We start from the raw sequence: 23,198 nt of genomic DNA on the forward strand, positions 1-23,198 counted from the left end.
ATGTAATGTAAAAATAAAGATTGTTAGTTAAAATTTTTGGTAACTAGCCACATTATTGGTGTTAGCATTGCTCATAAAGAAATACTACTACGAAAAGAAGTAGGAAAAGCTAGTTAACAAAGTTCATTTGATTGGGGCGCTTATGTAACACTAGTTTCTACTAGTAATTATAGGAACCAAAAAAGTAAATTAATAGTATAATATTATACCTACAATGGAATTAAATTACTCTCAATTCACTTGAGCTCTAGTTTCATTGCCCCTCTCTTTCTTCTCTTCAATTTTCATTTCCAGAGGGCAGCGCACATTTGCCGTACTCTACAACAAGAAAAAGAATACATTAGTAACAGAATACTTCAATTAATCAAAGAAAATCAATAACATCAATGAAATAACCACCAAAGCATTAAAAAAAAACAATAGTCAAAGCATTATTCTATTTTCAAATCCTAAACTTTAGACTTAAAATATAAATATTCACTCTTTGGGCATCAATACATGAAGTCAATACAAGTGTGAAGCCTTGGAAGATGAACTTCAAACATACCTTCTCGTTTAGCGGACACTGTGTATCCTGAATTCTGATTAAACACTCGCTCACAAAAATATTATCGGGCAGAGATGTGGGGAGCCTCTTGGGACAGGGGTTTCAAATTGTTTTTGGCAAGAATACATTTAAATGCTCTAAATCCTGTTGGTTTAAAAGTGTATTTTCACCCTAATATAGAAGTTAATAACATACTCCAAAACTAATGTTTTGTGTATTTATACTAATAAAAAAAACTTATTCCTTTTAGATGGGTGGCTCAAGACTCAAGTAGTACTACAAGACAATGAGACATGTCAGAAAAGGTGTGTCCGTCAATCACGTGCTACTCAATTACTACCACTTTCCTTGTGCTAGTGGGCCACCACCTCATTCACCATTATTCACCCCCCGCACATGTTAGCCACTCCTCCCCCCACTTCCTAACCTACGCCCCCTATAAACACAACACAATCTATGCTCTGGAATCTTCAATATTCTCTATAAACAATAAATCTCAATTTTCCATAAATTCACCTGACCCTCATTTTTCCCATACCAATCCATTACTACTTTTATAGAACATGTAAATCTTTTATACTGGTAGAAGACTAACCACAATTGACAAGATAGTGGACTGGTTTTTAATTGGATCCAACTATTGATTTATAAATATTGGTCTCATTTATTGCGATCCAACAGTAGTGGATAACAGAAAATGAGCCCAACATTTTGTATGCCCCATTACTGAAACATTCAATTATTATGGCATCCAGCTATAAATTCAATTAATTCAACAGCAATAATATTAGTAGCAATTTGATGAATAAAACTCACTAGGCTGTTGCGTCACGATGGAGCCGGCCCCACCGAAGAAGCAGGCTGACGTGGCGCGACCATTCCTCTGGTAGTAGCTATTGAACGCATACGACGCGTGGGCCTCAACCGTGTTAGGATCGAAACACGTGGATCCGGGTTGAATCGGATGGCAGTTAGCCCCTCCCTCCCCACACGCGAAGTCTAAACCCTCCTGCAGCTTATCCTTCCCCGCTTCCCCCTTCGCAACGCACCACGTCTCCCCGCTCCCCGTCTTCATCCTCTCCCCGTCGCTCAGCGGCGGCGCGGCCGGCTCCACGTACCCCTTCAGCCCCTCCGCCGTCAGAGGAATGTCGTACACCTTCCTCTCGTCCGGGTAGAATAGACCGAAATTCCTCTCCGACGTCGGCCCGAATTTCCGATCCTCGTTGAATAGAGCGAAGAGGAAAACCGTCAGATTCGCCTTCGGCCGGAGCGGAGTTCCGCCGCCGCTGAGGATTCGGCGGACTAGGTTTCCGTTGAACGCCGCGGCGTTTGGAATGCTGGCGCCGATCTCGTTCGAATCGCCCTTCGACGGCCAGCCTGTCTCGGTCACGACGATCGGAACGTCGTCGTATTTGAGCGCGGACATCGCCGCGAACACGGCGTCGATCTGCGCGTCGAATAGGGAGAAGTATTTCAAGCCGTTGCCGGCGTCTATAACGCCGGCGTTGGGGCGGAAAAGCGCGTAGTCGAGGGGGATGACGTCAGCATTGGACTCGTATGCGAAAAAGGGGTAAACATTGATCATGAGCGGAGATCCGGTTTTTTTCAGAAACTCGAGTAATGGTTTGATGACCGGTTCGACCAGATCGTGGCGGAACGAACCGGCGGAGGCGGGGTAGGAATTTTGCAGGGCGGAGAGAGCGAAGGGGGATGAGACCTTGATGACGTCATCGAGCTTGTACTTGGCTAGGGCTTTCTGAACGTTGTAGATTGCGGGGAGGAGGAAGCGGGTGGTGTTGTGAGGGTCGGCGAAGACCTCGTTGCCGACGGCGACGGCCTCGATTGCGGTGGCGGGGTGGTAGGCGGCGATGTTGTTCTTCACCCAGGCGGCGGCGTAGGAGGGGCGGCGGGCGGCGGAGGAGAGGAGCTCGTTGGGGAGGTTGACGGTGAGCTTAATGCCGGAGCCGGCTAGGGCTTTGAGGACGGCGGGGTCGGAGTCGTAGACCTTGACGCGGTCGATGCGTTGGGACTTGAGGAGGCGGACGACGCGCGTGGCGGAGGGGAGATTGCTGGCAATGCGGCCGTAGTTGACGCCGATCGCGGCGTCTGTGGAGGGAAAATTGAGATAGGTGAGTGAATTGTGTGCGTAAAATGTGAGGTGTGGTGAGAGATTTTTACCTGAGGCGGAGATGAGGGGGAGGAGGAGGAGGATGAAGATTGGCGCCATTGATGCGGATGGTGAATGCATCGAGCTGGGCTTCTTCTCTCTGTTTTAGAGAGAGGGAGTGAGTGGAGTGAGAGTGGAGAGTGTGGGGAGGATGGTGGTGGACTGGGGATTTATTGGTTTTATTTTTATTTTTAGAATTTCTAAATTATTAATTTTGTTGAATATACTCATATTTATTTTCCTTTTATCCAAGATTTTATTAATGGACATATATTTGGTCAATAACATAACTAATGTTTGTTACGAATGTGCGTGAATTATGAGTGGTGTCGTACGTTATTTATTCAGCATACACATTTAACTGAAAGGTATATAAACTCTATTCAGTAATTGAAAAATACAATATATTTATTTTTCAATAGTTGCTCCATCTTTGAAATAATGCATCCTATAATTAATCAGTTTCTTTATTACGTTTCTGCATATCTTTTAATTCATTCATTTATGTTTGAGAACGTATATACTCCTACTAGACTATACTTCTAAAGTAAATAATTGAGAAAAAATTGTAACTTCATTTTAAATATTAGTACTACTATGTGATTAATCAGATTTTAACTACATTCACGATTTAAGTTCCTATGCTCTAGTAATCTTTGTTAAGACCGCTATTGATTTTTATTCTTCTATTTAATGAAATCTTTTGCTAAAACTAAATATCATTAGTATTGCAACTATTTTTAAGGAAAAGTTATATTTTTTGATAGTCGAACTATCAAAAAATATAGTACTCCATAAATATAGTACTACTCCACTATCTCACAATTTATTTACAGCCACATCAAGACTATATCTTCACATTTTATTTATAACGACAACAAGACTATGTAGCTTTCTTATGCTACGTGTTAACAGAATCGAATTTATAATTTAACCTAATAATATATCTTCATAATTTATTCATAGCCACAATAAAGACTCTGTAGCTTACATATACTGATGTATACTGATGTGGAGTATAATTTTAACATTATCATATTATAATTTATATACTAGCAATAAATATATTTTCACAATTGAGTTATAGCCACCAATTGACTATGTAGCTTTCATAATTTGAAGATAATCACATTATATAATTTATAGTAGAGATAGGATCGATTGAGCAATAACTTTTTCGCTGCATAAGAAATGTAGTACAAAAATCTACTCCATGTAATTAAAACTAGGCATTATTATTAGTATTTTTTATAAAGTAAGAAATTATAAAAACTATATAATTATAATATTTTAGCAAAATGAATAGTCCAAAATTAGTTATTTATGCATATTTCGAGGTAATACAGTAGCAGTTCAGTTAGTAATAGCACTCCTCCGTCCCAGATAATTCGTCTCAATATTTTATTTTGGTCCGTCCCATATCATTTGTCTCACTTCATTTTTACCATTTTTGTAGTGGATCTCATATTCCACCAATTCATTCCTACTCACATTTTATTATAAAACTAATGGAGTACTTTAAAAGTAGGACTCACATTCCACCAACTTTTTCATCTCACTTTCCATTAGATTTTTTAAAACTCGTGCCTGATCAAAGTGGGACGAATTATCCGAGACGGAGGGAGTATTAAATTTCAGTTTTCCCCTATTAAGAATTTAAGATAGTTTCAATAATGCTAAAAAGTGAATTTTCGAGGCTAGCGGGTCCCACGGAAGCCTGTAGCACATGGTCCCGGCTGTTCGGGCCCCACGAGAGTCGACCGTTTTCTAATTTGGGAGATTAAAGTCGAATTTAATGGAATTATGGTTGATTAATGAGGTTAATAACGATGGTGATGCAGCATCAACGGCTATGATGCGGCCCACGTGGCAGGATACTTCCTCGGGGAGTATCTAACTGGTCAGAATTAATTGACTACTGTTGTGAAAAATAAAGACCTTTTTATTCTCCCAAGTCAAATAGTGACCGTAATTTGCTTTACCCATCACAAGGAATTTTTATTTTTCTTTAATTTGGGTAATAATTATTTTTAGGATTTATTTTTTGGTACTTGGATTTATTATTTTATTATTGATTGTTAGTGGGAAAAATTGAGTGTGCCGTTACCTTAAAGCTCACTTTAGTTGACGTGGGATGATATCATAATTTCGAATAATGAAGAGATCATGGGATTGGTCTATTTGATATATTCACTCCGTCGTATAATAAAATTAATTTTTATTTAAATTAAATGAGTTTTAAGAAATATAAATGAAATAAATTAATGTAAAGTCCGCTAATATATATGAAATAATATTAATTTTATAATCTTATGTGAGTAAATAAGTTGGTCGTATATGAGACTAGCAGAAATAGTATGGACGCTTATTATTGGACGCAGGGAATAATTTCTAAAATAGATTTATCTGAAAGTAAATTTGTATCTAAGTGGTATATTTGTACTTTTACTGATCTTTTGTGTCTATAAATATGGGTATCGTCTTATAAATTTCTCGAACTACACTTATCAATACGTTTTTAAGTGTTCAATAATACTATTATAATGGTATTCCTTGATTTAGCTTGTATGGGTCACATGAGTTGTAATCAACATGGGATGATTGGATTTCATATTGTAATATATTATCACATGTCTTATTGTGAACAAATCTATGAGGTTTCACATTCATTTCCCAATCAATGATTTGGTAGTATACATGTTTTTAAAGTACAACAGACTTAAATATTTCAAAATCATGTAAATGACGGTTTATTTTTCATGGTTAATATAATTCATGAGTAAATAGCTTTATTCTAATTGGCAGTCATTTTCCAATAATATGAAATAAACAAAATTAGCTTGAATAGTATAGAAATTACTATCAATGACCTTGAGATATTTTAAATTTCCAATGTATTTAACTAAATATGAATAAGCTCATGGAGTAGTATTATTTTATCTATCGATCTAACTGACTTTTAAAAGTATTCCCTAAAAAAAATTAATATTTTGAAAAAGTAAATGCTTATATTACCACAAAAATGTCATCACATATTCACATTCCATACACAAAAAACCAAAGATATTATCATCAACATCATTAAAAATAAGGTAGTAGTACTTGTTTTGAGATCCATAAATCAGTGTGAGAGAGAGAATAATTTAGGTAGAATAGAGTTAGGAAACTGTTATGCTGATTAATTAGCATTAACTTCACTCTCATGTAAGCCGTTGGAATGCATTAATTTGTTAACGTCTAGTCCATATTTACAATTTAGTACTCCATTTTTAATATCTATTCCAATTTAAGCTACACAATTTTTCAGTATTTTTTTATTTAACATGTTTTTGTTCCGGTTTAATCACGAATATGATTGACTCGATCGACAACCCTGTATGGGTAATGTAGTATTCATATGTCAAAAAGTAGAATGAAAAGGAAAAGTTCGTAAGAGACTTACGGTCGTTGACAATAATATTAAAATACGAATTTTAAATTAATCAAAAAGATAAAATCATGCCACTAGCTTGAGAATCTGTTATTGGAGAAGGATAATTATGTGTAGGCGTTACGAAGCACGTGACCTTGTGCTTACACAGTGCAGTGAATGTTGAGTTTCATGGCGCTACGATTGCGCTAACATTAATAATATTAGTATACGATTATCGCGGTCGCGGATATATAATTAAATAAGGTCAAATATAATCCAATCAAAAATTTATCAAAGTAAGCCAAATTCATGCCAACTGTTTTTAACAATCCAATCCTATCACCAATGCAGTAAATTACTACTTTGGAGCTAGACTGGTGTATTTTAGATAAGCTTGATCTCTCTCTAGTCACATGAATTACATTAAACTATTATAGATTCCAAAAATAGCCAAAGAAAAGATATTACTAATGAGTTGGCAAAAGATGGACTGAATATCCAAAAAAGAGAAAATAACAATCACTTTTTACTTTAGTTTATCTAATCTTTAGCAATTCAAGAAAGTTGAACTACTGCATAAAGAATTATAAAGGAAATCGTAAAGAAGAATCAATCAAAATGTTGGAGTATAAATCTGGATCTCTCAGTTATTAAAAAACCAGAAATAAAGGTCCCAGATTAACGTAAGTACATATCTTACGAATATATTATTTTATTATTTATTTTTATATTTCAATGATAGTGACAATAATAATCTAAATTTTCACTATTTAATTTCCCAATTTTGATAAGTACTCTAAAATACTTTTCAACTTCATTCTTATCTGTTGATAGAAAATGACAAAGTAAAGAAAAGAGATAAAAAAAAAGGATGAAGATTCTCACTTTACTACACATTTCATATGTATTATGTTTTTCCTCATATTTTCCAAAATCTAATTAAAGGAAAAACTATTCATTTCCATCACCGGGTTAAGTAATTATTTAATTTTAAGTTTTTCGACTGTATAATCTAAAATCGCCAATACTGAAATGGGCATTTCCATATAAGACACCACTCATGGCCTCTGTCTCTTTCTCCTAAAACTAAGAACAATTTGTAATTACAAAACATGGTAAAAAGAAAGATAAGATGTGATAAAGATTTGTAAACTGACTTGAGAGTCGATTACAACCGCTTCTGAGGAGTACAAAATTTGAATAGCAAAAGGGAAATAATATTAGGCAGACGATAAAACACCACACGTGGAAACGTTAGCAAATTACAAACATGGAGTAAATTAAATGAACTAATTGACATTTCAAAAACATTGTCTAAGTTATTTGGCGATGTTACCGAGTTTTAATAAAAAATTATTAAATTATAAGAGAAATAAAAAAAAAGGTGATTGAAGTGTTACTTATAAAAAATGTGGTCCACCTAATATAGAATTTTTTATGGCAAATTGCGAGTAGACTAATCTTGTGGGACGAACCAAAGTGAAAAAATAAGACTATTATTTAGAAACGGAAGGTGTAGCATCCACGGCGGAAGAATGAACAAATATCTGTCCGACACATGACATCTTATATAAATACACTTATAATAGAACTCCATTAGTTTCACGTTAATAAAGTTGTAGGACTACATATTTTGAGTAAAAATTTGATCGACTAGACATACCAAGTTGACATGATGATCTGGCATGGCATACTAATAGTAATTGACAAATGGCATTATAAAAAATCTTATTTCCAACTAGATATGCAAATTAAACACATCACTTTTTTATGAAAAAATTATATCCTTAAATATGGAAATATCCAAAATTCAGATCTCCTAACATAATTATAAGCTCGTAATGTATTATATTCCTATAATTTAACTAAGTATTTGATATTTGAATCTTCTTTTCAATTTAATGGTATTGCTTATATTTTTCTTATTAATACAAATATGCTGAAAATGAGATATTATAAATATGATGTTAACTTAAATTTGTCACCTTCATTTCCATTATATATATTTTTTGTATAAGAAAAATCATTAAATATAATCATAACTTAAATTTGATAGCATATTTTATTATGAATTAATTATATGAATAATTTTAGTTTAGCTCTTATTTTATTTTATTATTGCACATCATTTATATGTTTATATTAAAAAATAAAGTAGCTGCTATGCGTAATATAAAAAAAGTTCATATATTATAGTTAGGAAGTCTAAAACATACTACTACCATATTTTGAAAGTATTTAATAAAAAAGAGAATTTCTCATTAGGTAATATAGTATGGACCTTCCATTTGTCAATTAATTATTAGTATGACATACCATATCATCGTACCAAATTGTAAGCCTAGTACACTAAATTTTACGCATATTTGTAACATCCATAATCCGAAACCTGCAGTATTTGCATATTTAATCCTCACTAGATATTAATTCTTCATTGACGTAGACATTTTAAGTGAGTGTTTAAGAAGATAGTATTAAATTACTCATCAATATGATTAAATAATAAAAATATAATAATAATAATAATTATTATTATTATTATTATTATTATTATTATTATTTCTATATGCGTTCTTACTTGCGTACCGTCTCCACACATATATATTGAGTGCATGCAACACTCATTAACCAAAACCAATAACACTTGCTAATATAAATTTACGAAATAGAATAGGAGACAATAGATTAATTGTATCGTAATGAGAGGAATTTTTTAAAATGAACTATTTTTGGACAATTTTAAAAAATGTCGATTCGTCAAAAACAGTTGCTCCCGCAATGCCATCTATTTTAGAACAATATGAGTATATTTCTTCCTTTTTACTTTATTTTCTCTCTGCTAATTCTATAAACATCATTGTTTTAATCTCATGCTAAAAGAAAACATAAATGTCTCGCTTATGGCAAAGCGGAGAGAGTATCATTTTGGATAATAATTTATAAATATTATATCTAATCGCATAGAACTACTATTATGTTTTTAAATTTGAGGTAGCAATGGGTTACAAGCAAGTATTTATGGCCTTGATTGTGGCTTTTTAAAATTTCAATACTTCCTTTTTCTAATTCCTGGTTCCGTCACTGGTCACCACGTGATTCCTCGGAATTTCAAATAAAGCAAATAAGAATTCATCGTTTGACTACGTAGATAATTTCGTGGTGAAACAATGAAGTGACTAACATACAAATGTATATGGATTACTCTCTGAATATTCTTCGAAGATAAAATATATTCAACATAACTTCAAATTGGAAAATCTCAATAGCAAATACAGATATTTAGACATACTATGAATTAGTAACTAATACCATGAAAACATGGACATTTTATTATTTACTCCATAATAAAGAATAAACTGAGGCCCAATTGACAGTACTTCGACTGTGTTTAAAGTGGGATAATTACACTTTACATACGAAATGTTTCACCAGCATTTCAATTGAGTACAAACAGTTTTAAGTTAACAAATACTCCGTATCATACAAAGAGTTTGATTAGTGTTGCAAATTAGTACATTCCGTCTAAAAATCACTAACATCGTTACTTTTTCTTATTTTTCATCCTTTGACTCTAAAATTAGCTACAAATATTAGCCGAAAGTTAAATGTGAATTCATTGTTTAGTAAAATGTCCATATGGCAATGCATAAGGTATTATTTAGAGAAATAATATCATGTTTTTTAGGGCACAATTTTGGAGAAAAATAAGAAAAAGTAATAGTGTTAGTGATTTTTAGATGGAATGTACTAATTCGTAACACTAATCAAACTTTTTGTATGATATTTGTTAACTTAAAACATTTTGTACTCAATTGAAACATTGGTGAAACATTTTGTATGTAGATTGTAATTACCCCGTTTAAAGTCGGTTTGGCAGTACCTATTGCCTATATATAGAAGGCTAAGTTGGCACCTATATATAGAAGGCTAAGTTGGCTCAGTTAGTCAAAGTGTTTAAATGGACGTGATCTGTTGCTAACTACTACGGAGTAGTAAATTTGCTAATTTTGTTAATTTGTTAATATTGGATATTAAAAATATAAACGTGATAAAATTAGTATGTCAATACAAATTTAATTAATAGACTCATGTCTTTGCGTTGACATTTAAAAAATATTCAATACAAAGATATAAGTCAACTTAATTTGTGTTGACGTACTAGAAAACTTTTTTCATAGAGTTGATAATTAACAAATTAAGCTAGCTAGCAGTCTAATATGAACATACTGGTATATGTGTATTAAGGTGATTGATGTGAACAACTAAACCATGCATTCAAAAAACTAAAAATAAAGCAAAAGTCGGGGCATTACAGTACATGTATGCTGGCCGTATAGGGCAGAATGTATATTCTTGTCAACATATTCTATAAATATTCATAAATTTATTAGGCTTTTAGCGCTAGCTATTGACAAAACGCACTTGATACAAGTTGAAATGCTAACATTAAAATGAGAATTGTACAATGTTAGGCTATTGAGGCTTAGAACTAATTGCACTAAAAAAATATATATCAAAGCATGCGTGCATTATTTACAGCTATTGAGGCTTAGAACTAATTGCACTAAAAAAATATATATATCAAAGCATGCGTGCATTATTTGTAAATATGAACAATGAGTCGCGTCAGAATACTAACTTACTTAACGTGTTAGTATTTGTTTACTAATCAACTCATTGTGGTGACATTTGTAATACAATGTGTTGATTAGTTAGTTAATAGTACAATATTTGATTACATGATTATGGAGTAATATTGAATACTCCATCCGTACCACATAAGATGTCACACTTGTGAGATGACACATGGTTTTAGATGTTTTTGTTTTTTGTTAAGTAGAGAAAGAAAATATAGTACTGTATAATTTTTAAATCAATGTGAGATAATTTTTTTTTTCAGAAAATGGAAATATGACAAACTAACAAGGAACTAAAGTGAGATATCTCTTGTAAGACGGATGGAGTATGACTTTCAAATTCAACTAAATAACGCAAAAAAGGGGAGCAAATACCACTATAAATAGTAGTGCATTCTCATAGATTGAAACACAGAAAATCAAAAGAAAATAGAAGTAACATAAAGATCTGCTCGTAGCAAAGAAAGAGATAGCAATGGGTTATAAGCTATCCTCGGCCTTGATTGTGATTGTGATTGTGGCGGCTTTCCTCGTCTTGACTCCTCTTGCCTACGGCCAACTACTGCCAAATAGCGGCTTTGTGCACGGCCAAATATGTTGTACATCCAACGCAAACTACCCCCCCGGGGTTGGAAGGGATTCCAGGAGTAATGCTGGGCCTAAACTGTTCCACTCTCTTGTCCGGGGTGGGGACGGTCGTCCAGGGCGTCACCGGCCTCAATGGAGGCTTTAACCTCACTTTGCCATTTTTAAGTACCACGATAGGCACGGTCATCGACAGATTCATACCATGTAACATTATCGTTAACCTTCCTCTTAATTCCATTGTCTGCCCCATCCTCAGCACGACCATCGGCACACTTACCGGCACTATCTCTCTCGTTACCACGCTGCTCGGTCTCGTTGGGATTTTTGTCGCGGATGCGTTTCACATCTTGACCGTTGGTTAAGGGGTGGTAACATACTACTCCATATCATAATTAAAACCTTTTTTTTCCATTTACGCACGACATAATAAAAATGTACATCTAAACAAGCACTAACCATGCTTATATGCATGCATATTATTGTAATATGTTTTGATGCTTCGTTTTGTAATCAATAAGGGAGAATATCACTACTACTATTTGTATATGCGTTCTTATTTACGTACCGTTCTAACAGCCTAAGCAACTTCAATGCCTGGCGCATGATTTTAATATTGAGTGTTCAAATTATTGTTAACAATTTTTTATATGTTGTGTCAATTATACGGCAAAAGCAATTGAGAGATAAATAATTAGAAAATGGACAACATAAATTAAAGATACACATAGTGATAGTGTCATTGTTGAAATAATTTTAAAATACAATATATTTTTGAAATGAAAACTTAATTTGAGAAGAAGAGAGTAATATTTTAAATGTGTTTTTAAATTTGCAAGCAGTTATGGTTAAGTATACAATGTAAAAGGGGTAATATATTATAATGCCTTAAATACAATGTACATGTAATGATGAAAATAAGGGGTCTTGTTAGGTTGAGATTATTTAGCTAAATTGAGAAATGAGATGCAATATGGGCCATTCATCCAGAATATTTGTGAAATGTCAACAACACGTAGTTTATGTCAACAGAGGGGCATAATTGTAATTTTCTTTATTTTTTAAAAAAATTTTAATTTTATTTTTTAATTTTTAATTTTTTTTAATTCTTTTAATTTTTTTAAAAATTTTCTTTTTGTTTTTTTTATTATTTTTTTTTAATTTTTTTTTCAACTATACGTACAATTCATGTCAACTACACATCAAATGTCAACAACTTTATTCAATAAATACTATTTGACATGAATTGTACATGTAGTTGACATTATATTGTGTAGTTAACATGAATTGTATATGTAGTTGACATGGATTGTACACATAGTTGACATTATACGTGTGTAGTTGACATGAATTGTGTGTGTGGTTGACATGGATTGTGCACATAGTTGACATTATATGTGTGTAGTTGACATGAATTGCATATGTAGTTGAAAAATAAAAATTAAAAATAAAAATAATAAAAAATAATAAAAAATGAAAAAAAAATTTTAAAAAAATTTAATTTTTTTTTTAAAAATAAAAAAAATAAAAAAGTAAAAATTTAAATTTTTTAAAAAAAATTAATAAAAAATTAAAATTAAAAATTTAAAAAATTATTTATTGAATAAAATTTGCTATAATATTACTATTCTGCCCTTTCATAATTAATTAATCTAAAGATATTTTCTATGTGGAAAAATCTGGACCACTCATTTAATAAAAATGAGTGGCCGATATTGCATCTCATTTTTCAATTAGCATAAAAAAATCTTAATTGATCATGATCCTGAAAATAAGTGGGTATTATCAAATTGTGTATATTTAATGCAATGGTCAGGCGGGCCATTTTACCCTTCGTTGACTTATTTCAAGTGTATATACTAATAAGCACCGAATTTTTTTTTATCTCCACTATCCATTTTTTATCTAAGACTCCATTTCTTAATTTTGATATAAAATTAGTACTACTATTTATTTTATCTCTATCCTTCCTCTGTCTATATTGTATTATACTTAGTATATTTGTATATATGTACGTACGTGTGTGTGTTTGGTTGGGCTCTCTTTTTCATTGGGCCTGATCAGAAATTTGCAAAGCCCAATAGTTTTACACACAATCATACATAGCTAACACAAACTACTAGTACTACATTTCTAAACGAAAGTACTAGGAGTACAAAATATTAACTAGCCTCTCAAATATTTCTCAACTAACTAAATTTCAAACCTCATATATATTTTCAATCAAAATAATTCTCGATCTTCATATATAATTTTCTATAACGCTAGCTTCAAGATTTTTGGGAGATACAAGTTAATGTAGTGTAAGAATTAGAAATTAAGATGTTTGACATGTATATTCGACCCTGAAATACTTCGTCTTTGATTATTATTTTCTGCAAAACAATTGCTTGTTTCTAGATATCTATCCGTGAATTTTATTTCTTAAAATTCGGAACACAATATTCTCTTAGTATTTCTATGAATATTATTAATAAAAAGAAAATTCTTGAAATAATGGTGATCGAAATAACAAGTCTATCTCCTAATATTCTTGAAGTTTATATCTTAAAACTCGCCAACACAATATTCTCTTAGTATATCTATGGATATTATTAATGAAAAGAAATTTCTTGAAAGTTTGTAAATTATAGGTTTATGTCCAATTGTATTTCTTGTCAGCCCGACATTAAAAGTTCATCAATAGTTATTATACACTATCCTGTGTCTGGAGTATCAGATTTTGGTCAAAATAATACTCCTCTAGTATGGCTCGGAATTTCAAAGAAAGCAAATATAAGAGAACCGAATCTTTTATAATAGGAGAACACCTATGAAAAAATTACTGAAATTAAATAGTTTTGTGAATTTTGGAAATGACCCCAATATTTAATTAGTTATTGTTGGAAAATAAGAGTAAGTATTAATTTAAAAAAACTAATTAATTAGAAATAAATTAAAATATTAATTTAAGTGAGTTTGATTAATGGACTGAAATATTTGGGGAAAAATAATGATGCAAATATATAAGGCCTTAATTGTAGCCTAATTAGAAAACAAAATTAGAACTAAATAGATTTTTTAATTTCGTGATGAAATAATTATGGGTCACTCTGATATTCTTCCGTGATAAAATACATTAGACAAAAGCATCACATCACAACTTTCAATTGTAAAATTTCAATAGCATATACAGATTTTATTGCAAAGTAACATGTGCCATGAACATGGACATATTACATACACGAGGATTTAATTACATAATAAAGTACAAACAACGGCCCAGTTGACAATACTTATACTGAATTATTTGGCAGTGCCTGTTGCTTTAATGTTGCCAATAACTCTTTGATCAACATGTTTTACAAAATGCATTTGATGATAAAAACATCAAAGTATGCATCCTTTATGTGTAAACATGAATAATTGTAGTTATTAATACTAATGAAATAAGCGAATTTCAAATTCAACGAATACATGTAAATAATACAAGATGCACTATAAATATTGAAACACAGCAAATCAAAACAGAAACATAATTAAAAAAGATTTGCTCGTAGCAAAGAAACAACTAGCTAGCAATGGGTTACAAGCAATCCCCGGCCTCGATTGCGGTGGCTCTCCTCCTCTTGGCCACCGCGACTCCTCTTGCCTACGGCCAATTACAAGAAACTACTGGCTTCGTCACTGGTAAAATATGCTGCACATCCAGCGGAAACTGCCCCCCTGGGTCGGTAGGGATCCCGGGAGTGGTGGTGAGGCTGAACTGCACCACTATCTTTGGTGGGATGGTGACGCTCGCCCAGGGCGTCACCAACTCCACCGGTGTTTTCAACCTCACTTTGCCAAATTTACTTGGCTCGTTAGGCCCTGTCATCAGCACAGTCCTACCATGTAACGTCATCGCTAGCCTTCCTCTCAATTCCACAGTCTTCCCCATTCTCAGCACGGTCAATGGCACCCTTACCGGCGTTCCCATTCTTTTGAACACCTTCCTTAGCGCGTTGCTCGGTCTGATTTTGAATTTTGTTGTGCAGGTGTTTAGCATCGTGAGCATTGGCTAAGGGGTGGTATAGTACATTAGTACATATCATCATCAACAAGTCTTCTCTATTTACCTTAATAAAATAAAATGTACGTAGATAAACAAGCAATAAGCATGCTTATATGCATGTATATATAATCATAGCTTATTTTGATGCCTCATTTTGTATCCGTTAAGCCCGAATAATAAATAAATCGTGGAGAAGATTATTTGCATATGCATTTTTGGTTTACAAACAACTATAATGATTTTTGCATGCAACACTAATCAAACCTACTAGATATAGTAATTTAGATCACATATTTAACTTGAAACTGCGAAAGTATCAAAGACCATAATTCAAGAATGAAAGAAAAGTTAAATGCTAAGGATTCATCGAATTTGTACCTGGTTATAAACAATTTACAATCTGAAAATGATCAATGTCATCATATTAGTATCATTTTCAAGGTTTTAACACACACTATAATACTATATAATCACAACGATTAATGAAAATGATATTTTATAACATTGGGGCAAGAGTAGATAGTCGGTGCAGAGGCACGGGCAAGGATCGACTCCTACTTCGGAAGCAGGGAGGATATGAATGAACCGAAACACGTTGAAAAAGAGGAATTCCGAAAATATGCAAATACATATTCGAGGAGGGATTAACAGATTCATAGTTGCTACTATACCACCTAATTACGTGCATCTAATTTTCCAGCATCGATCTCGTAAGACCTCAAAGGTTAAGCATGTATAGCCTGAGGAGATTTTGAGATGTGTGAGCCCAGATAATTTTGTCGGGAGCATGTAAATGATATAAAACTGGCAGAGGGTTGGGCCGCTTTGGACTGGGTGAGCCGGCCGGTTGGGCTGGAAACCAGGAACCGGTTGAACCGGTTCAAAAAAATTTAAACTTTTTTAAATGCCTTAAAATCAATTTTTAAGAAATTATACTCCACAATATTCTTCTTTCTTTCATATTAACTCATATTTGTATTGGGCCTATGAATTGATAAAAAAATATACTTGAAAAATCATTGTAGTCTCTTTATAGAAGTATTCCACAAGATTCTTCTTTCATTTTTCAATGTGTGATGAAAAGTCTTTATTTTATAGTCATCTTTTCCGATCTTTTCCCTTTACTTTTTCAATGTGGAATGTAGTTTCTTTTGTTAATATGTTCCATATTATATCAACCATCAACTATATACCATGATATATATGTGTGCATATATACATAGACTATGTAAATCCAGAGTTTAGTCCTTTTTTGCAATCTTCTGTAAAGCATAAATCCTGATTTAGTACCTTAATCACAATCTTCTGTGAAGCATAGTGTTTTTGCTTCTTTTTCTCTTTATCAGAAAAGAAGGAATATACTACTCCTACTACTATAACTTTTTAGTTTCAGATGTATTGCTAGTTGTTGTTGCAAGTCTTGCTATTGCTTGTTTGTCAAACATTTTGTTAATGAATTCAACTGTTTTACAAATATGCTTCATTTTCTTGATAACTGAATTACTATTACTAAAAACAGACATGGCCTAGTGGCATTCAGCAGTGTTGATCCTTTCCATTTTATTTGTCTATTCTTCCTTTCTAAATAGTGGGTATGTATGATTTCAATTATGTAATGTTAAAAAGGCTGTTGGTATTAAAATTCATGATACTTTAGATCAATCATGTATCATATTCCTGCAAGAAGGAAATGGAATAATAGTGCTTAAAACATGGACTAGTATTTGTTTCTAAATCATTGATGGCTGTCAGGATAAACTGGTTCTTTTTCAGCTCTAATGTTGCATTATACAAAAGCAAATTAATTAACAAGCAGTTACATTAGTCAATATAATAGCAATTTCCCACGAATTTCACCCAAATTTAATCCGAGTTGACACGTTGGAATGTCTACAATATAGTACTAATAACTAGGGTTGGGTTGGGTTTAGTGAAGTTAAGTCTGTGTAAATTATGTCACTTGTGGGTATCAATGGAAACTAAGTTTTGTTAGTTATAACTAACTTTTGCAAAATATCTTAAATATAACTATCACAATTTAAATTATTTTTTCATGAAATAAATATCAAATTAAAAATATTTAAGGACACTAACAAGATATTAATTAGTATGTTTTAATAATAAAATTTGATTTTATTTGAATTTTCAATATTTTTGACAATTATACTCAATGTCAATCATATGCATGTCCAACGTCAACGAATTGAATTGGTATATTCAAGGAATTGAGTTGACAATAATCAAGATGTAAAAAAATGACAAAAATGCCCATTTTATATTAATTAATATAAAATTAACTAATGGCTAGGAATTGGTAGTAGATATGAATTGGCTGTGCAGATAACAATTGATCATCATAATTATTTGAAACATATTTTTATTCACATCAACTTGTTTTTTTATATTAACACTCAAATACAATAGTCTATTATGCTATCTGGCCACCTGCTGCAGGGGAGGCCAAGAAATCTGGTTGTCGTCTGTCTGTTTGAGCAGATTGCTAGCAGTGTAGATGCATCATAATTAATCAAAGTCTACATGATGAATGGATAGTAAGAAAAAGAAAATTGCGATTGTTGCAATTTTTCTTATTTAGTCAAGATAGAAACGTAGAACAATCAGTAATAGGAGAAAATCCCAGCCAGTCAGTCCTATAAACAAAATTTATGAAAATCTGGGACAATAAAAAAAAAAACATTCACCTGGGTAGGCTGCATTGACAATAAGCAGGAACGCGATGAGACCAGGATGGTTAAATAATATGAAATGGCTCCAGCTTTCACCACTTGGCAAAACATAATAGGTCATTTTAATTGGTATTTGCCAAAACAAGTTCTGACACGAACATCAAATGGCTACAATTAAGCACTTTGATCATGGGGCAAGTCACTCAAAGTGGCTGCGTTTACATCTGATATTCATTGGATTGAAGCTAACCTATTCAAAAAAGAGTCATCCAGAATTGACATTTTTTAAATTTTATAAGAAAACCAAATCAAGAAAGGCTTATTGCTGAATTCCAATTTCAATTCACAGTTAGAGGATATGCATTTAGCAGAACATACTGCCCCGCCAATCAATGCTGTTATAGTTCCGAATGAAAAAACATAGACAACAAATAATACAGAGGTTTGGCAGAAAGTGGATATAATGAAAAGTATTTGAATGAGATCCAACATCCTGTTATATAAGTAAACTAAAACAGCACAAAGATGCCAAATAGCCCATTCAGGAATTTGAGGTCCAGCGTCCACATATGGCACAATTGCTTAGAACGAACTGGAAGGCAAATGAATCAGACACAGCCCATTTATCACAACATTTTAGCCACTATTCATCAAAAGGGACATTCAGATTTCAAAGTATGGTAATATAGAGGAAACTTGCAGATTCCAGTTGCAGTTGCTATTCAAATCAATGTTCAATAAAGGATCCTGAGCGATATATACGAGTCAAATCAGTTTAGCTTTAAAAATCACGCCCTAAATGTATCATTTGACAAAGAATCTATAAACAATTATTAGTGAGGCTCAAAAAATAATACCTTTGACATGGCAGAAGTAATGACTTCCCTGACATCAGCCAGTTCTAGAGTTGTTCTTCCCTGCAGAGCTGAAACCAGACAGCAGATTCGACAGAAAACTGCCTCCATCTTTCTTAGTGGAATGACTCAAGTTGCTTATCAGAGACCAATGCGTGTCAAAGTCTGGCTCATAACCCTTCTGCTGCATCACTTTCAAGAGCTCCGACGTCTTGCTAATGTTCTTCTCTGACCGGTATCTATTAATCACGCAGTTGAACGCCTCACGCTGTGGAGTTTCACCTAACTGGATCATGGATTTAAGCAGATCTTCTGCTTCCACCACTCGACCGCCTGCACTCAGTGCACGAATAAGACTGTCCCAAGTAGTCATACTTGGTTTTAAGTCCCTACACAGCATCTCCTTATGAAAATCCAGAGCAACATCCAACTTCTGGCCTTTGCAGAAACCTTGAATGAGGCAGTCGTAGCTGGTGGCCTCCGGATGGCTCCCTTTCTGCAGCATAACGTTCAAAAGGTTGACTGCTTTATCCACACGGCCATGCTGGGAAAATTGTTTGATTAAATTATCATACTTGATGTGGTTCGGTGTCAGACCTTGCAACGCCATTCTGTCAATAAATCCTACTGCTTCATGGCGTCGACCCTTACTGAGAAGTGCCTCAACAATATCGTTCTGAATGGCCGAACCATGGATCCAACCTCTCAATTCCATTTCTCGACTCAAATTCAAGGCTGGCTCAAGCTCTCCTTCGTGGCAGAGAGAATTGATAACTCCTCGTAGCGTACGATTAGTTGGCTTCAGATCTTTCCTCATCATAGTCGTCAGGTAGTGAAGAGCGTGTGATACATCTTTATGCAACAGGAGTCCTCGAATGACAAAATTGAAAGTAACATCATCAAAATGTAGTCCTTTGTTTTGAAGAGCACCAATCACTGTATCCAATGTCTTCCGCCTCGATGAAAGATGAAATATCAGAATATTATACAGCACGATCTCTGGGATGCAAGTTACTCGAAGCATAAGCTCTTTCAAGCTCAGTGCAAGAGAGAACCTTCCGTCTCTGCATATGAGGCGTACCATGCTACTGTAACTAGAAGGGGAGATACTTAAATCCTTTCGTATCATTACCCCGAGGGTCTCTCGAATTTTCTTCAAGTTATTTCGTTGACAATAGCCTGCAATGGAAGAGTTACACATCTCAGCATCCAGAACTAAGCCCTTCACTTCCATGAATATACGAGCTGCTTCTTCAAACCTTCCCAACTTACAGAGCCCATTCACGAAAGCAGAGTGGAAAGGGAGCTGTGCAGAAGACTGATTCCCCCATATATGTCTCAGTTCAACAGCGTTCTCATAATTAGTCCTACACAAGTGAGAAATTAAGCGAGTCAATGCCTGCATAGGCGGAGGCAGACCCTTAGGGATCATAGTTTCGAGAACCTTGTAGGCTTCGGCGAACCTTTTCTCCTGACAAAACCCACTCACAATACGGCTATAAGGTATGTGGTAATACGACAAGGCGGCTTGCTTAGAAAACTCGTCTATCAAAACACAAGCGGTAGCAGTGAATCCTTGACGACAAAGCCCTTCAACTAACGAGTCAAAAATTTCCAAAATATCACAAGAGCTGACAAAGAGCATGGCCTCAAATAACTCTAGTGCCTCATTTAACAACTTGTTCTTGCAGAGATGACGCAGAATGGCCTTTCCATCTTTCAATTCAGGCAACCAATTAGATTTGCGTGCAAGATTCAAGTAGAAGTGAAGGCTCGGCAAGTCACCTTTTTTGCATGCATCAACCAACAACGCAGAGTATGTACCGTTATCAATTTTGTAACCCCTTCGTGTCATACCATCAAAAAGTGTCCTTGCCCTAAAAGTGTATCCCATTTTGCAGTTAGTCCGAACAAGCAAATTTAAAGTGCTTTCATCGAGTTGATAAGTTGATTTGGACATGGTCTCGAAATGATGGTTAATGACCTTGGCATTGAAGGGAGCTCAACAGAGGCAACAAAATAACGAAGACAAGGCAGGCAAAGATATATCTTGGCCCCACCGTGTCATTTCACCCTCCATTATGAGAATATTTTCTGTGTCTAAACTGTGTAATTTCTCCATTATATAGGAGTTGAAATCCGGCATCATGACATCATCGAGAACTTGAGTAATTGCTCTCTCATACTCATCCAGATCCGTGTGTAAATAGAGTCCATTACCAAGTTTGTCAAAAAACTCTGCTTTAGTAAATCCTTTGTCATTGTCCCTTCTAATATTCACACTCAATGGACTCAGCCCCAAGAGCTCGAACCCTTTAGCTAGTGGATCTTCCGTTGCTGAGAGTTTTACTAAGCTATGATCCAACATCTCACAAACTATTGCCTTTACTTCGTCAAATTGTCTAGCTTTACAAAATCCGGCCACGAGTACTTTATAGGTAGAGAAATCGGGAGCCACTCCCATATCTTTCATTTCAACAAGTATGCTGCGAGCATGTATCCACATACCATCCTTAAACAAACCACTCAACAGAGCATTATAAGAATATAGATGCGGCTTGAGACCTCTTGACACAATATCTGACATATAAAAGAAAGCATTCTTCAGTCTCCTCTCACGACAACTGGACCCAATCAAGATACCTATCGATATTTCATCAGGATGAAAACCAAGTTCTTCCAAATTCCGCAAGAACACGCTTGCTTCCTCAACACCAAAATTTCTGCACACTGAGGACAGAATCTTGTTCCCATGTATAGCATCCGGTACAACTTTAAAGTCAGCGAAAAAACTCAATAGATCATCGTAGTCCTTCTTATCACAATACCCACTAACGATTGCACTTATGATTAAACTACTCGGTTTCATTCCAAAACTCATGACCTTCCTAAACAGATCTCTAGCTTCCTGCACTTTCCCATCCACACAAAGCCTTCGAATTAAATTTTCGTGAATCCATTTTTCCTCCAAACTTCCTCCTATCCCCACATTGATCATATCATCATAAACATGATACGTCAACTGTGGTGCATCAACCTCAATCAAATACCTAAGCAGGGCTCGATAACTCGTCCCAGACGGCACTAAACCTAGGCCCCTCATTCTCTCATAAACCAACACAACCCTATCCAATTCAAATGCCCCCACATACCCTTCAATCAAACCACTGAAAACATCCTCATAATCCAACAGAAATCCTTGGCATTCCCTCCTTGACAACAAGTTCTCCACCTCCCGATAAAACCCGGCCTGCACGAGCATAGAAGCCATAATATTACACGAACGAGGTAAATGTTCGAACTCTCTAGATTGATTGCTGGCCCACTTGAAAATCTCCCACAAAGATTCGACCTTTCTAACCTCAATCTCAGATTTCTCACCTCTACATTCAAACCCCACCAGTAATTCAAGAACATCTTGAGGCTTTAACACAGAAACTCTCCAAAATCGACGCACTATCTTAGGGGATATGTGAGAGAGTCTAAAAATGTAATCTTTGAGTAAGAGAGTGGTAGATTTGTCAGCTTTGTTGGATATCGCAGATTTTGCGATTCCAGAGAGAGTTTGTGGAGAAAAGTGATCAATTTCAGTGGGAAAATGGGTTTTACGTTGATGAGTGATAAGTGGTGGAATCCTGCGAGAAAGGTTTCTTGAAAAAATAACATACATTGATGAAAATTTAGCAGCTGAAATAGAAGTTGCAACATTTGAGAACTCAATTGTAGAGGTAGCAGCGTGGCTATGGTCGGTTGAGTGGAAGAGTAGCGACGAGTGCAGAGGAGCGGCAATTGAGGAGGAGAGAGAGAGAGAGAATTCTGTGGGGTGGTGTGTAATTCGCGAGAAAGAGAGAGGGGGTGGTGCCGGCTGGAGGAATTGCCGACGGAAGGAGAGGGGAGGAAGATCTGCAGGGTTATTCTGTATTTTTAATTCCATTTTTATTTATTGAATCATTGTCAGTGCATGAAATTTATCTCATATTTAAAATGATTTATAGTTCTCATGTAATTTGTAATATTAATATTAAATCAAAATTTCACAAATATTAGAATTCCTTAAGCGATATTGTTCAAAACTCAAATTCAGGTTGAATAGAGAAATTTGATATGCATACTACATTCATCCTTAATTATTATTTAAATAAGTTATTGAAAAATTTGATAGTTTCGTCAATTTCGTCAATTGATCGGATTGAGCAATGAATATTGGTGTTTGAGTTGTACTTCCTCCGTCTGCGAATAGGAGTCCTGTTTTTCCATTTTAGTCCGTCTGCGAATA

At 34.3% G+C, this 23,198-nt stretch overlaps 1 protein-coding gene, 1 long non-coding RNA gene and 1 pseudogene across 3 annotated transcripts; 1 reads left to right on the top strand and 2 right to left on the bottom strand.

Annotated features, from left to right (window-relative positions):
- Positions 1-100: 100 nt before the first annotated feature.
- On the bottom strand, positions 101-2,886 carry LOC125214088 (glucan endo-1,3-beta-D-glucosidase-like). Its single transcript, XM_048114966.2, has 3 exons — positions 2,726-2,886; positions 1,364-2,653; positions 101-318 (listed from the first exon to the last, which is right to left on the bottom strand). Exons 1-3 carry the CDS (start codon positions 2,793-2,795, stop codon positions 278-280), a joined length of 1,401 nt encoding a protein of 466 aa, XP_047970923.1. The 5' UTR covers positions 2,796-2,886; the 3' UTR covers positions 101-277.
- Positions 2,887-14,868: 11,982 nt separating this feature from the next.
- LOC125210785 (uncharacterized) lies at positions 14,869-15,587 on the top strand. The gene is made up of 2 exons (XR_016136341.1): positions 14,869-15,221; positions 15,365-15,587. It is a non-coding gene; the product is annotated as an uncharacterized LOC125210785 (long non-coding RNA).
- Positions 15,588-17,741: 2,154 nt separating this feature from the next.
- LOC125213061 (pentatricopeptide repeat-containing protein At5g15280, mitochondrial-like) lies at positions 17,742-22,936 on the bottom strand (annotated as a pseudogene). The gene is made up of 2 exons (XR_016136487.1): positions 18,926-22,936; positions 17,742-18,815 (listed from the first exon to the last, which is right to left on the bottom strand). The product of XR_016136487.1 is annotated as a pentatricopeptide repeat-containing protein At5g15280, mitochondrial-like (transcript).
- Between the last annotated feature and the right edge of the window lie 262 nt (positions 22,937-23,198).

The sequence above is a fragment of the Salvia hispanica genome, chromosome 3 (genome assembly GCF_029641045.1).
Source record: "Salvia hispanica isolate PSC_SH4W2 chromosome 3, Shi_PSC_v1, whole genome shotgun sequence".
NCBI lineage: Eukaryota > Viridiplantae > Streptophyta > Magnoliopsida > Lamiales > Lamiaceae > Salvia > Salvia hispanica.

Bases quoted from the DNA above. Each gene is read 5' to 3' on its own strand.
- LOC125214088 (XM_048114966.2), bottom strand. From the start codon at position 2,795: ATGCATTCACCATCCGCATCAATGGCGCCAATCTTCATCCTCCTCCTC. The intron at 2,654-2,725 runs GTAAAAATCTCT...TTCCCTCCACAG, and splicing joins CCCCCTCATCTCCGCCTCAG to ACGCCGCGATCGGCGTCAAC. The intron at 319-1,363 runs GTGAGTTTTATT...TTCTTGTTGTAG, and splicing joins CATCGTGACGCAACAGCCTA to AGTACGGCAAATGTGCGCTG.